General features: G+C 44.6%; 1 protein-coding gene across 1 annotated transcript in view; it reads right to left on the reverse strand.

The window, feature by feature from the left end:
• ABHD12 (abhydrolase domain containing 12) overlaps positions 1-14,830 on the reverse strand; it is a 111,031-nt gene that overhangs the window by 54,983 nt on the left and 41,218 nt on the right. Inside the window, exon 2 of the mRNA XM_019516165.1 lies at positions 5,964-6,088. Coding sequence (XP_019371710.1) covers positions 5,964-6,088 — 125 coding nt within the window. The remainder of the gene's footprint in view (positions 1-5,963; positions 6,089-14,830) is intronic.

Genomic DNA, 14,830 nt, shown 5'->3' on the forward strand with positions numbered 1-14,830 from the left:
GGGGGGGGGGCATGCTGTGGCAGCATTAACCATCTGTGCCCTGGATCAGGACAGTGCATGTGGTTGGCCTGCTGCTGGAGCCCGTGCATGGAGTCCAACCCAGAACACAGCCCCAGACCTAGTGTTCTAGGTCTGACCCTCTGCACAGGCTCTAGAGCCCATGTGCCAGGTCAGACCTGGTGTGCCGAGTCTGAGACTGCGCAAACTCTTGGACTCAACCTGCCGCATGGGGTCAGATACGCCATGCTGGATCACACCCATTTCACGGCCCCAGATCCACTGTGCCCACTGCAAAGCCCCAGACTTACTATGTGGGGTCATACCTGGCATTCAGCCCCAGACCTGCTATGCTGCAGTGGGCCTATTGCACCATCCTAGACCCAATGTGCCATATTAGGCCTCCTGTGCAGGGCTGGACCTGGTGTGCAGCCCTAGATCCAGTGCGCTGGATGAGTATGTAGGCCCCACCCTGTGCACAAGGCTGGCAGCAAGCTCAGCTCCCTGGCTGCTGTTACTTAGATACTTAACCAAGATGAGATACTTTATTCTTCATGACACCTTTTAAAAAACAGGGCATGTGATATACTCAGGGGCAGATTAAATGTGAAAAAATATGGTAAATACAAAATTTAGGCTATGAAGAAATCTCCTCACCTCCTGCTTCAAAGGAGGTATGTCAAATGCCACAACTCAGTAGTTGCACCTTTGGAACAACACACTGTAGTCTCTTACAAGAACACGCCCCTAAATATAATACACACCCTATTTTGGGATGGTCCCAAGAAGGTAAAAGATCTTACTTTAAGAGTACAGGTAAATACCTGAGTTTTGGAGTCTCCAAGACTAAGGGGTCACACAATGGAGCTGCATGCTGGGGCTGTCATCTTGGAGTTTGGGAGACATGTGCCAGAGTTGGGGGTTGTCCACTGGCCCCAGTCCCAGCCCCCTGTGGTAGGGCCCAATCCAGCCACCACAGGGCCACAGTTGCATGACAGGGCCCAATCTGACCATGCTGGTGCTGGGGCCAGAGCCATGAGGTAGGGCCCAATGCTACTGTGCTAGCATAGGGGACAACCATATAGCCCAGTCCAATCCCACAATGGTGGTGCTGGCTCCAGAGGTGTGTGCCAGGTGTGACCCACCACATTGTCTAGGAGCCAGCATGAGGTTCCAGACTTGGCAACACTGGGTCCAACCCAGCATGTGGCTCCAGAGCCAGCAAATGAGGTCAGACCTTGTGCACCAGGTTTGACCTGGAGTGTTAGGTCTGGCCATTAGCCAATCCTGCATGCCAGCCTGATCTGGCACATGTTTGGGGAAGGTGGCTCTGCAGGCATCCAGAATTTTGACAATGGAGTGTGGGGAGGGAGGAAGTGATGGCAGGATTAATTGCTGCATCTCCCAGAGCTGTAACCATTAATGCTGCCACTGCTCCTCTCTCTCTCCTGCTCCCCGCCCCAAACAAATTTCTGGACCCATGGGGAGCTATTTTCTTCACATATAGTGTACAACCCAATCTTCCCCAACTGCTTTTTGGGGAAAAGGTGCAGGTTATATACAAGAAAAATATGGTAACAACTTCTCTGGGTCTACGAGTCCCTGAAAACTTGGAAATGCTATTCATTTATGAAGGGGCTGAAGCACTTCTATTACCACGTGACAGCATGTTTGTTCCAGAAGACTGCACAACTCCTCCAGTAACCTGACTTCTGTTGTGCATTAGGAAAATCAGTGGGATCTACAGGCAAGCCTACCTTCATGACCTTGAAGGTGTGACTTTATTCCTCTCAAATATTTGGCAATTTGAAGTGACAGCTACCCAAAATAAAACATTGTGCTGCTGCCCATATTCACTCCAGCAGAAAGGCAAGTGATCTTGTATCATGGCAGACATCCATATTCCCATAAAGGGCTTAGCTGAGGTTTCTTTTATAGCAGGAAAGGTTGTTCTGCACTAAGTGTCCAAATGTTGCCACCTTCTCTCAAATACAAAGTTTCCAAGCAATTGGTCAGGAAACAAAATGGAAATGTGGTTCAAGAAAGCACTGTTCAGTATTTGTAAAGTGGTAACAATGGATGGAGCCCCTTGCCATTTCTTCCTTATGCAGGGACTCCATGTCATTCCCCACATTCCCCAATCCTACTGGTGTGTCTGCTATGCCCACTCCAGAACTCTGTTACCTTACAACTCTAGCTCCTGAACCTCAAACATCCTTTCCATTTCCATTCCCCACCCCAAGGCTTGCCTTCTTTGCTACCCACACTCTAGCCCCAGACTTCTGCATACCTGACCAGTTCATCCCTTTGGGGCATGGGTGACTAGTGCCTCTCGAGTCGGGAGGGGGCACATGACACCAGTCGGTGACTGGCGGGGGAGGGGGTACCCCAGCGGCTGATCACTCACTGAAAAGCAGCTGCGCCACTTCTGGAAGTCCCGCGGCCACTTCCGATGCTGGCAGGGGAAGCACTGGTGCTCCCACCTGCTCCCCTGCCTGCCAGCTAAACAGGGAGCGCGGCCTGACAGGGGGTGTACCCCCTACTTGTTGCCACTGCTTTGGGGTCACTGCTCCCCTTGTCCTCATTGCTCCTTGTTGGGCTGAAACTCGAGCCCTACTTCTCTGTGGGCAAGGAGAACTATGCAATTAACCCACAGTACTCATCTGATACCAGTCAGAAGATTTATTGACTACAAAAATATTCACCAAATACAAAACAATTAGCTCACTTTACTGGGTCTGCCAGTATATAAGCAGGCAGTTACAAAAACTGAACACGTTAGCGTGAATCTCACTGTGTCACAGTCTGTCTACAGCTGTTAGTCAGGAGTCACTCCCCTCAGTCAGCCGCACTGAGTGAGCTTCCTGGTTTGCACTGCTCCGATTCCAAGGGCTTGATCTTTTCCCTTGCAAATCCATGAATCGCAAACAACAAATGAATATCTCACTTGCTCATTGCTATTTAACCATTTAGTGACATCACCAGTACTAGCCAAGCTTGTTATATGATATTTGGCTTATAGATCCAAAATTTACAACAACTCAGCCTTACACATCTGGAATATTTTCCTATTTGCACACTAATTAGTCCCAGCGGTCACCATGTTATGGTTTTATTTATGGTTCTATTGTTCTTGATGTTCCCTGGCATTTTACTGGGGTTAACTTTAGGCCAATCATTGACAGTCATTAACTGAATCATCTTGAAAAGACTTCTGGGAGTTCAGTCAACTTGACATGACCAGATTTAAATTTTCCTCACAACACTCCCTACCCCACCAAGTCCCTCCAGCCTTCCAAGTCCCAGCCTCTGCTATGCTCCCTACCCATTTATCTGTTCCCTGCCTTCTTCCACCTCCATTTCCCCCACGACATCTACGCCTTTTCCATCACCACTCACCCAAAACCCAGACACTGCTCTTCTCCTCCCCTCCATAAGTGCTTCTTTCCCATGCTCCCTATAAACTCAAACCTTCCCTGTAAACCTTTCTTATTTCTTTTGGAGACGGAGTCTACCCTACAGACAGTAATTTAAGCTGCTGCTCTTGGTATGCATATGAAGCCAGAGGGGTGGTTAACAGGGATTCAACTGCTTGCCACACCAGTCCATCTGCAGGCAGCACTTTTTGCCAACATCAGTGGACCTGATTTCTGGAAATTCCAGAATTTAATCAGATGTTCCTTTCTAAAGGGATTGTGTTACTAAGAAACAGAGAAATGTTACCGAGTTGAGCATTAGCCCTCACCTCACCTGGCCAACAAATGCCATTAAATGCACATTCTGCAAACATGAGCTGTTGACTTCCATAGCTTTTTATGTTAACCAGATAAATCTGACACCATACTTAGCATGCTTTTTATTAACACCAGGGCCAGATTCTGTTCTCCATATTAAATGAGTTAAGTGGACTCAGGCATCTGAGTGCAATTCTATTTCATCCTGCTCAAGTCCCTGAAAAAACTTAACACAAACAGTGGATGGGTCTCCTGCTTCCTCGTTTTTATATGACTGGAGGGTAAGATGATGGGGTATTACAAAAGCAGATGCACTAATGGATTTTCAGGATTTGAACAAGGCGGACTAAAATCAGCATACAATCTCCAGCTCTATGTTAAAACTCCAAGGGCACATCTACACGAGACACTTACTGCGGAGATGACTAAATTAGTTCTGCAGTAAAATGTACCATCTACACATGCAACCCTATTAGGTCGCAGTAGACTACTAAACACCACAAGAGGGTATCCCAGCTAACCACGAGTACTATTGTGCAGAGGGATTGTTTCATGTGCTGCAGCATATGTATAGATAGTGACAGGACTGGCTAGAACACAAGATGATTCAGTGCAGGGCTAGCTGGTAGGCAACCCCCACGCTGAAGCATCCTCATGTCTCATTTAGCCCCTCTGCTGCCCATAGGCCCCATCGGAGCAGCCAGTCCAGGGGCTTCACATGCTATGGAGCTGCTTGCTGGGGCATGAGGGTGCTTAAGCACGGAGGATGCCCGCAGGCTAGCCCCACACTGAAGCCCCCTCATCCCCAAGTCAGTTCCTCCTCAGCATATAGAGCCCAGTCAGTGCAGCTCTGGGCTGGCAGGCTAACTTCCTGGGTCTCCTGCCCACCTGGGCTGCTCTGACTGGGCTCAACGTGCTGCACGTGAATAAACTCTGGAGCAGTATGCTCTGGAGTTTATTCATGTATATTAATTGCACATGTAGACAAATCCTGAGAGATGCTCTGGGTAAATTACTTAATCTGGCAGTGCCTCAGGTTCCAATCTGTGTTATAGGGATGTAAACATTAATGTCAGTGAAGTTATTACATATTGCAGTAATGGGGATCATATGAGCACCTAGACCAGTGATTCTGAACCAAGATGCCAGGGCCCCAGATCTTTTGAAGGGTGCCATGAGGTGCAAGGACATAAGTGAAGTTTTAGGTGATAAGCAACTAAACTAAGCAGATAAGAGTAGGCCAAGACTTGTCCCTGCTTGCATGACCCCACTGCAAGGCCCTCTTCAAGAAAGCAAGCACTGTAATCTATCAATTAGTTCTTGAAATTGAGTGCCACGCAATTCACAAAAGGTATGGAAGGGTGCCTCAAATCCAATGAGGGGTGCCTTGAGTCCACAAAAATTGAGAACCACTGATTTAAAGGGAAGAAATTTCCCCTTCAGGGAGATATTCTATGTCTTCCTTTGAAACATCTGGAGTTAGCCACTGTCTTCCTATGTAGGAGTACCCAAAACACTTGGAGAAAGGGAGTGAGTCAGCCCCTGAGAAGTTGCATCTGCTACATCCAGTATACTCTCCTAAAAATGTTTGTCTGTGAAGAACCAAAGTCTGGAAGATGATACACATTTATTATACACAACTTCAAATGTTTTAGCTGACATGGGACCTGAATAACCTGCATGCATTCCACATACATTTTTAATAATCCTTTCAATAAAATACATTCTCTTTTCTTATCATTTCAAATTAAGAAACGAATTGGAATTTGACCATTCTATCCAAATCCAAAACATTTTCAATTGTTACTAGGGCCATAAGCTTAGAGGTTACAGATCTAACAACTCACAAAATGTATAAACCTATGAACATTTCTAGCCTTCATAAACCATAAGTGGACACGGATGATAAATGAATTGAGAGGTCTTTTAAAGCAGAGATGTATTTTACAATTATCTCTGGAGGTTCTCATCAGAAAATTTTGATGAATGCCAAACACAGCTGTCCGATATGAAAAAGAAACAAACATACCCTGATTTTGGAGTTTTTCTAACTTGTTTTGGCACAGGACAAATATACAGTTGAGCACAAAGGGATGCAATTCTTGTACATGAACATATGTTATGTAGGAAGATAAGCACAGTGCCATTTTGCTAAGATTTTTTTAAAATAAAAGCAACACTCCTGAAAATGTTCCACAAGCTTCTCTAACACACAAACACATGATCACTTACCAAAATTTAAGAAGACCAGCTTTGCCTGAATAACAGGACAAAGTTTTACTAGGAATGGAATGGCTATGTACACTCCCACCAACCAGATTATTAACTTCCGTAATCGGAACCATAATCCATAACGCCTGTAAGAGAAAAAAAAAAAAAAAACTATAAGAGATTTCAACAGAGCATGAGCTTTATAAAGCAAGTTTCACTCTGATGTCTGTGCTCAGTACTTCCAAAAATCAGGCCACTTATTTAGGTACACAGAATTACATACCTAAGGGTATGGACACAACACTTAGAATAATTTAAATACCATTTAAACCCAAAGCAATCAGACATATAAACCTGTGAAATTGGTTTAAATCTGCCTGCAATGGTTCAAAAGCATATATAGAAATCCAATACTATTTTAAACCAGTTCAATCTTGTGTGGCCACCCAAACGTCCTGTGACACAGGTCTAGATGGTCCTTCAGGCATCCCACACAGAATTGCTTCTTCTCACCCCCAAACCACACTGCTGAAACTGGCCACTCTATGCAGCCATAACTCTACTTCCCCCTTTTTTTCCCCTTTCATTTGCACTTTTTATGTATGAGCACCCTTGCACTGCATGCTTTAGAAAAGCTATCTAACAATCAGCTGCATACTCACTCCCTATTCAACCACAGCTCATCATCATGTTCCCCCAGGCCCTGAGAACACAAAAGTGTGGGTCACACAAACTGCAAACTTCAGTCATTTACAGGCTACTCATGTGTATTTAACTCACGTTTTAGAGAGAAAGGAAAGCAGAAAAGTGACAACACCCCTCAGTCAAAGGTCACCTACTCCCTAGGGCCCCAAAATGTGGTTGCAAACACTCCCCCACCCTTCCACTCACCCACCAAAAGCCATACTGGGCTGGGTTTCCCTCCCACCCCCAGTGTCAGAACCACAGCACTTCACACAGTTGTGAAGTGGTTCCCAATCAATAACTTTTGGGGACAATTCAACTCTTATGCATGTCCACAGCCCAATTTTATTCAGGCCATTTTTAAAGCTTTAATGTATTTTAAAGTTTTAATGTATTTTTATAAATATCCCCAGATGTATAAATGCAGCCACAGGGTAACCCAGATGATACAAGAAGACAGGAAAGTCAGATGCTGCCCAAAAAGAAGAAGAGAAGATGCCTACATCTTCAAAATACATTCTTTATAATTTTCTGCTGACTTTACAGAGTGCTGTGCTTGTGACAGGATGCACATAGGTTGCACACCCTTGAACACCTCATCTTTTTATTTCTGAAACATGTCTGACTGCATGTCCCAGTGAAATCATTAAGAAATAGATTCTAACAGTTATGCTATTAGAAATCCGGAGCGACTTCTCTGAGGTAATAAATGCATTGAAGTCAGTGGAGTTTAGGTCAAATTCTGGCCCTAAAATAAGATTACACAGATTCCTACTATATACAATGGAACATTTTGAAGATTTTCTTATCTATCAATCTGCAGTGCCATCATTTAACTTGTATCAACTGAGTGATTCAGCCTTGTTTTTTTTAAGCAGTCTGCACAAGTGCTAAAGCACCTTGCAGTATGGCTGTCCCTTACCCCAGAGTGTTTACAGTCTCAATGATAGAACACAGAGGATAGGGTCAGAGAAGGACAGACAGCAGATGCAGCCGGACTATTCAATTAAGGCATAGTCAATTAGTTGGTAAGCTCCAGTGTTGCACTTGATACTGTATAGGCCACAGTATGCTCTTCATGGCAGCCACTATGTAATTTTACGTAAGATAGCAGCTACCATGGCTATCCTTTTAAAAAAAGTTAATTAGCCCTAGGTTAGTAAAACAGCTCATATCCTGTAAGTTCTTCTCCCTTGATTTTCAGTTTCTCTCTACCTGGCACACAGTCAAATAAGAGCTTTGGGTAGCTTTTTTTTCCTCCAGCCTCCTTCCTTTCCTATAACAGCACATTTAAAGTTCAAGACCCAAAAACTTGTATATGCCTCCTCTGAGGGAATTTCTGACCTCAATAGTTTCAATGAGAATATATATAGATATAGATAGGCGCGCAGTACTTAAACCAGTTCCCATTTGTTCATCAGAAGACCAAACAACTCCTCACCCTCTCACAGCTGTGTCGTCTCTGCAGTTGAAGGAGAGTAAAGAAAGCAGTAAAGCCTTATCTTTATCATCAAAGATATGCAAGAAACAGATCCACTGAGAAAAGCATTACTATTCTACAACAGAATCACACCTGAAGAAATAGAAGAGAAAATAACAAGCTGTTACAAGGGACAAAAATGATATTCTGCCAACCAAGAGGATTCTTGTGCTTTGCTACAGGAAGGAAACCTCTATAAATAAACGAGATAACACAGCTTTCTCTGAGATGCTACCATTCTGATAGGTCTGAGCCAAGTTCTGAACAGCTCTGAAGTAAATAACTTCCCTGTAAAACTCTATTGGTTCTTGCAAATGATTTTCTCCAGAGTATTTTTCAGAAAAAAAAAAAAACTAAGACAATCAAAGATCTTCATTCAAGGAAAAGTTAAGCAATTTCTCTCCAAAAAATGTTTCATTACCAAATGTTATCTAGCGCGCACGCAAGCACACTCTTCTGTATTTATTAATAATTAGTCAGTCAACAGCCTGGGGCACTAGAACTACCAGCTATGTCCCCAGTAATAACCACAAACTTGCTCTCTACCTACAGCTAGTCTTAAAACAGATACAGCAGCAAACTGTGCTCTATACCCTGAACTAAACCACTGTTTTGGACCTTTCTGCATGTGCAAGCCAGGAACAATTCTTTGGAGATGCAAGATGCTATTAATCTCATATTAGCCATTTTTCAGTGCTGACCTACAAAATGTATTCCTAGCAGGGCTAACAAAGAACAGCACTAAACACACTGACTGGAAAGAATCAGATCCTGAGCTGGAGGATCTCTTTTCCAGCTTAATCACTCAAAATGTTTCCAGGGGAATTTTAAATGTACCTCCAGCTGTTGCAACTAAAACCGAGCTGGAAATGACCTTCCTACCCTGTGACACTTTTGTAAATTTTTAAAAAGTTTGCATTTCTCATTGGATGGAAACCAAAGATCCTCAGTAACCAAGTGTCTTTCCCCCTCAGAATAGCCAACAGCCTGGTGTTATGGCACTCACTAGGATATACAAGATTCAGCATTAAGTCCCTCTGTTATTCAGTTATTCTGCAATTTCAACCCTTACCCCCCAGAAGCCATAAATATTCTCTAGAAAATGATACAGTAGGGAAGAGGAAGAGAGTTAGGGAATATGTGGGAAAAATGAGAAGAGGACGAGAAACTAGCAAGGTAGGGGACCAGAAGCACTAAGTAGACCCTATGAGCCAACCCCACCACACAGTGCAACATAAGAGCAGATGCTCAGCAATTTTCTGTCCTCTTGAAGTTGTGAGAGGCCGAGAGGGATGTACATTTTAGGCCTCTCTCTTGTTTAGTCTATAAGTTACATAAGTTATATTAACTGGTCTGCAATAACAACATATTACCCATTTTAAAGTTCTGTCTCTGGCGGGTCTCCTTCAGTGATGGAATTTCTACTTTCCTCTCTGCTCAAATTAAAGGCATTACACTGTACCATCAGCCACCCAGTCACCAAGGCTGACAGAATGGATTAGTGCTAAGGACAAAACATGGGAGGAAGTAGAAACTGGGTTTTTCAGTGAGTTCTAGGGCCCAAATCCTACTTAAATCAACCATGCCAATGATTTCAAAGCAGACCTAGATTTTGCTCTGAAGTTGCCTGATGGAGATGACAAGTACTGGACAATAGGTCAAGCGTTCAGTGGTCCCCAAATGGCTCACAGGTAACATGTTTCCTCCTGAGACCCTCCAAGATTGCTTGCAGCCACAGGAATTGAAGAAGTTAAAACTGAGGTGGGCAGGGAAAACAAAGTATAGTGTTGCCAGCCACACATTACTTGCTCAGTATTTTTTTCTGTGGGCCAGGGAGGCATTGGCAACACATAGTGGGTGCACATGCACCCCAAGCACAGCAATGCACCTCCTACACTGCTCGCCAACCCCACCCCCACCCCACTGCCAACACTGCCAGCAGCGTCAGTACCCCTGGTCAGCACTTGCCACTCCCCCGCTGCCGACAGCACTGGCGATATCTGTGGGAGCTCCCTGCTTACCACTGCCAAGCTCCCATGCCCCTCCCCCCACATCCTTTATGCAGGGAAGAAAGGGGAACCACCAAAGCAGACGTAAGAATGAATGTTGTCCCTATAAGGCATTATCAAAGGTGATCAAACCAGTTTTAAGAACAGTCCAGTTGCATGAACAGTCAGCAGGCCCCTAAGTTAAGTTTGTCAACATGAGGAATGTGAAGTCCTGATGATGGAGTACATTCTGTGCCATGCTGTCACAGTACATGTGTCTTTTGTTCCCTCTTTCTTTTTTTAAAAGGCTGACTTGAAACATGTCTTGGTTTGCTCAGCTCGCCATTCCAAATACTAATTGTTAATGTGACATTAATACCTCGTCACTAGGGAGATGTCTATTTAAAATGCAACCAGGCCAAAGCTTCAATCTATCAGCAGTTATAACCAACCTCCCTTCACTGATAAATAAATGGTAACATACCAGAGAATGGAAATTTAAAAACAGCTGCATAAGTAACGCAGGTAAACTAAAAATAGCAATTTTTGGCAATATATTTTTCCCCAAGAGACATATTATTCATCCTGGTTTCTACTACCAGGGGCAGAGGCAGTGGCAGCAAGAACTGCTCCTTTCCCCTGAAAGAGAAAACTAAGCCAGCCTTACAAGAAAATGCATGCATATTGGAGTTCTGGGGTCATACCTGACCATTCTGACTGGCGTAGTCCAGATCTGCCTAGTCAATACCAACAGGCACAGCAATATTTTAACTCACAACTTAATGACAAGCTTAAGTTCTGGAAGAGAGCTACACTTATTTTAGCAAACAGCTGAAGCCAACAAACTGAAGATGAAGCTGAAAAGAAAGCATCAGAAATGGATTCCAATTACAGTCCTCTAACTGCTAAAATCATTGAATGTTCAAGTAAGCAGCAGATAAGGTTTCATGCTCCTTCTTGAGCTACTAAATGCTTCCAAACCACTTCTGGCTTCTCTAAATAAGCCTTTTGCAATTTTATCTAACAAAAAAGCGTGTAGGAAAAGAAAATCCTCTTGCTGAAGTATGTTTAAGGCTCAAGAAAAGACTCCTGCTCTGTTGTGTGACCTCACAAGGTTCCTGATGCATTCTCAGTCCAGCTTGTTAATCATCACTCAGTTTGAAATGACTGGATCACAGCTCCCTGTATTTGGCCAGACAGCAGCAGCATCCAATCAAGAAGCAGGACAGAGAACTGGATTCCCACGTGAACTCCCACTTTTGCCTCCATTATTGTTAGTCTTTAAATCTGTTTTTGTCTAGCACATGCTTCAGTTACACTCCTAATGTCACCTGATTCACCCTGTGAGATGCAAATGGCCAAACCTAAGTGCTCAGTAATGCAAGAGCGCACTGTCTATATTCAGATCATTGGGAATCGGCATGCTTCTGGTGCAGAAACAGAATCAACCACTGACTTTGCAATTTCTGCATCTTCCTTATAACAATTCAGAATGCAAGTTACAAAGTAGTAAACAGAATACTAAGACCTTAGCAGGGGTGGGCAATTATTTCCAGCAGAGGGCCGCTTATGAGTTTGCTAGGATGTGAGTCTAAAGATGAGAAGTGCATGAATGCAAACTGAGACCACGGATTTCAAGGAAGGGAGGTTCATGGAAAGCAGAAAGTTTTCAAAGACAAAAGGGACCTTGGCTGGAAGGATCAATTCTGATGGCCAAGAAAGGGAAACGCATTGCAAAGGGGTGGGATTGGATCAAAAACCAAAAGATGGATCTTGAACTCTCACTACTTGGAGCCAGCAGAAGGCTGCACTCTGGGCAGGTACATACATGGCTACGTACACATGTATGCCAGGTATGTGTAAGTCACAAAATCCTTCCTGGAAAAAAAGCCATGACTGGGGAGAATGATGGCCCTGCCCTGTTTCAGTCCCACTAGCTCAGCAGCTAGGGTCCCCCTGGACCCATGGGGTTTAAAACTGCAGCTCTTTGACTTGCCAAGCATGCGGTCTTAAACACCAGGCTACAAGTCAAGAACACTCAAATCTGCTTTTCCATCTTTCCTTTTCAAGCTGGCCTCTAGGTAGTCAAGAGGAGATTTGTGAGGCCAGGAGGAAGCATGTAAGCTAGAGGGTGTATGGCTCGGTGAACTGCCTTGCAAAGGAACAGGCCCCGAGCTCTAGCACAGACGCTTGCTCCTCATGTGATAGAAGCTTCCCTGACTGTTCTCTGTTTCATCCACTATTATTAAAACTCAAGGGAGAATGGCTCAGTTTCAAGAGGTGTGTTAGAGAAGGGCCTGGATAGTGCTTGGCCTGTAAACTAGTATCTAGAGATTGCATTGGGAAGCCAGAGAGCTACAGGTTCAAACCCCTTCTGGGTAAAGGGAGCCTAGAACCTGTGGTGTCTCCTTCTGCAATTACTCCTTTAGCCACTAGCCAACTAGGGCTAAAACAGGGAAAGCTCCTTATCTCCCTTCTCTAGGACTTATATTCAGGTAACCACACACCCACCTGGCCAAGGCATAGCCTACTGAACACGTGCAATCACTCTGGGGATGCTTATAGTCACAGTGCATGGTATTGGAATTGGAAACTCCATGTAAGTTCCAGAAGTGCCACTTACACAGCTGGAAAAACCACCGCTTTGGCACAGAAAAGTGTCCGAATTCTGCTGCCTTGTGTCTTATATCAGAGCATACAACCTCTGTATCAGAAGTATACATGGGACACAGTGCCCTACCAGGACTGAAATGAATGTAAAAGGCTCAGATTTGAAAACAAAGCCCCCTACCTCAGGAGAATGAAGCTAAATCACACTCCTCTGCCATTCTAATGGGTGTTTTTAAAACCCTATACCTCTTGATCTACACATGCACTGGGTTCCCCAACAGGGAGATATACCCCACACTTTGGGAAATGTTGTCTTGGGCCATTCCTTTTAGTGCACATGCCAATAGGATCTGGAGACTTAGGAAAATAAAAGGAAGTCCAATGTTTACTGGAAGAAGTGGGCTTCCTGCTGAACTGTTGGCATACTGGGCTATATTTAGACAGCTGTATGTAATGTTTTTGCTTCATCTTTCTTATACTTCTCAGAATTTTGCTTCTCAATGGGACGTTTAGTAGAAAAAAAAACCTGTCATAAGAAGCAGGGAGCTGGCTTATCAACATTGTGCCAGGATCCGGGTTCCTGAGGCCTTCTCACCAGGAAACACAAAGGACACCTGGTGTAAATAAGAGGGTCTTGCAACTGAAACCCACCTGCATAGGGATACCATGACTAGGGAAAAAATAATGTCATCATAGACAATGACAGGAGCTGAATAGGAAGTAGACAGAATGGGAGAGAAAGTGAAAGTCCTGGAATCAACAAATAAATCCAAAGAAGTTACATTTGTGAAAAACATACATGACCCTAGGAGAGTCCGGGCCCCTACTGACCTTTTTAGAAACATTAAAAAACAAAAACAAAAAACCTCTTTTAGAGAGCATCTACAAAACAAAAGTCAAGATTCTGAAGAAGCTTTCATTCTGAGTTATAAGCAGTGTGATGGGCCAGTAGGGGGTGCTCTTGCACCTGAGCCACCCACCTTACTGTGCCCAACCACCTTCCAGGCTCCGAGTACCTCTTTGGGGGCACCTCGCATGTGAGCGACTCCCCCCCCCCACTTCCTGGAGCACACCTGCTAGCCTGGGGGTAACCCCGTCACCACCCAGGGTCTGGCCTGATCCTGGCACTGTGCCCCCTGGGAAATGCAGGCCTAGTAGTCCTTGAAGGTACTTGACTGACTCCAAGAACTTGGGGTGCTTCCCTCAGTCTGAAGCACAAATAGTGGTCTCCCTTAGTCAGCCGAACCAAGGGGACCCCAAGGCATAATCTAACCCCTCTCACAACAAGTCTCCCACGCTAGGTACAAAGGAGAACTTTATTGGCTCCAGGGAGCAGGTTTGGAATAGGGTACAGGGCACAGCAATAATCAGAGAAATCCCATAAAGCAAACAGGGTGGCTGGGTAGCCTTTAATCACGCATCTGAGTTACTGGAAGCTATATATCTAGTTAGACCTCAGGTAGATTACTCACAAGCATCATCCAGAGGGAAGTGGCGATTCCCTCTGGAGGTGAGCAGTTCACTGATCATGAATTCCAAGAGAGAGAGCAAGTTTCAGATGGTCCAGCTTCTCTCTAAGTTTTCATCATGGCTACTGCCCCTCCTCGTGGGCAGTCCTTAACTTATATAGACCTTATGACCTCCTTTACCTGGTCCAATGGAGGCCATCATCTGTTGGCTGCCAGCCAACCAATTTGAAATGCATCACTGGTTGCTGGGTAGACTGGCAGCGTCTCTAGCCCCCTCCCAATAAGGTTGAGATTGCTTAGAACAATAGGGATTGTAAGCCCCTCACCCAGGTATGTGATGCCAGTCATACAGGCAGAGGGAGCAGGTTTCCCCCCTCCCTCAGGAATGTATCCAGCACATGTTACAACTCAGGGTTATCTAAAGAGCCCAGGGGATGTCTGCCCTCTGCAGGGACCATGTTAACCAAATTGTCACATAGCAGAATTTTTGGGGAGAGACCGAGTTGGCATTCTGCCACAAGCAGAGGTCCTACAGCTTGTTGGAAAGGGAACTCAGTTATAATGCAATATCCTATGCTAAAAAAAAAAAGAACCCCCTTCTGTTGCTGAGGCACCAAAACTGACAAAACATTCCTGCGGTTCACTGAACAATAGTTT

The sequence above is a fragment of the Gavialis gangeticus genome, unplaced genomic scaffold (assembly GCF_001723915.1).
Source record: "Gavialis gangeticus isolate Ggan-Ray unplaced genomic scaffold, GavGan_comp1, whole genome shotgun sequence".
NCBI classification, from domain to species: Eukaryota; Metazoa; Chordata; order Crocodylia; family Gavialidae; genus Gavialis; species Gavialis gangeticus.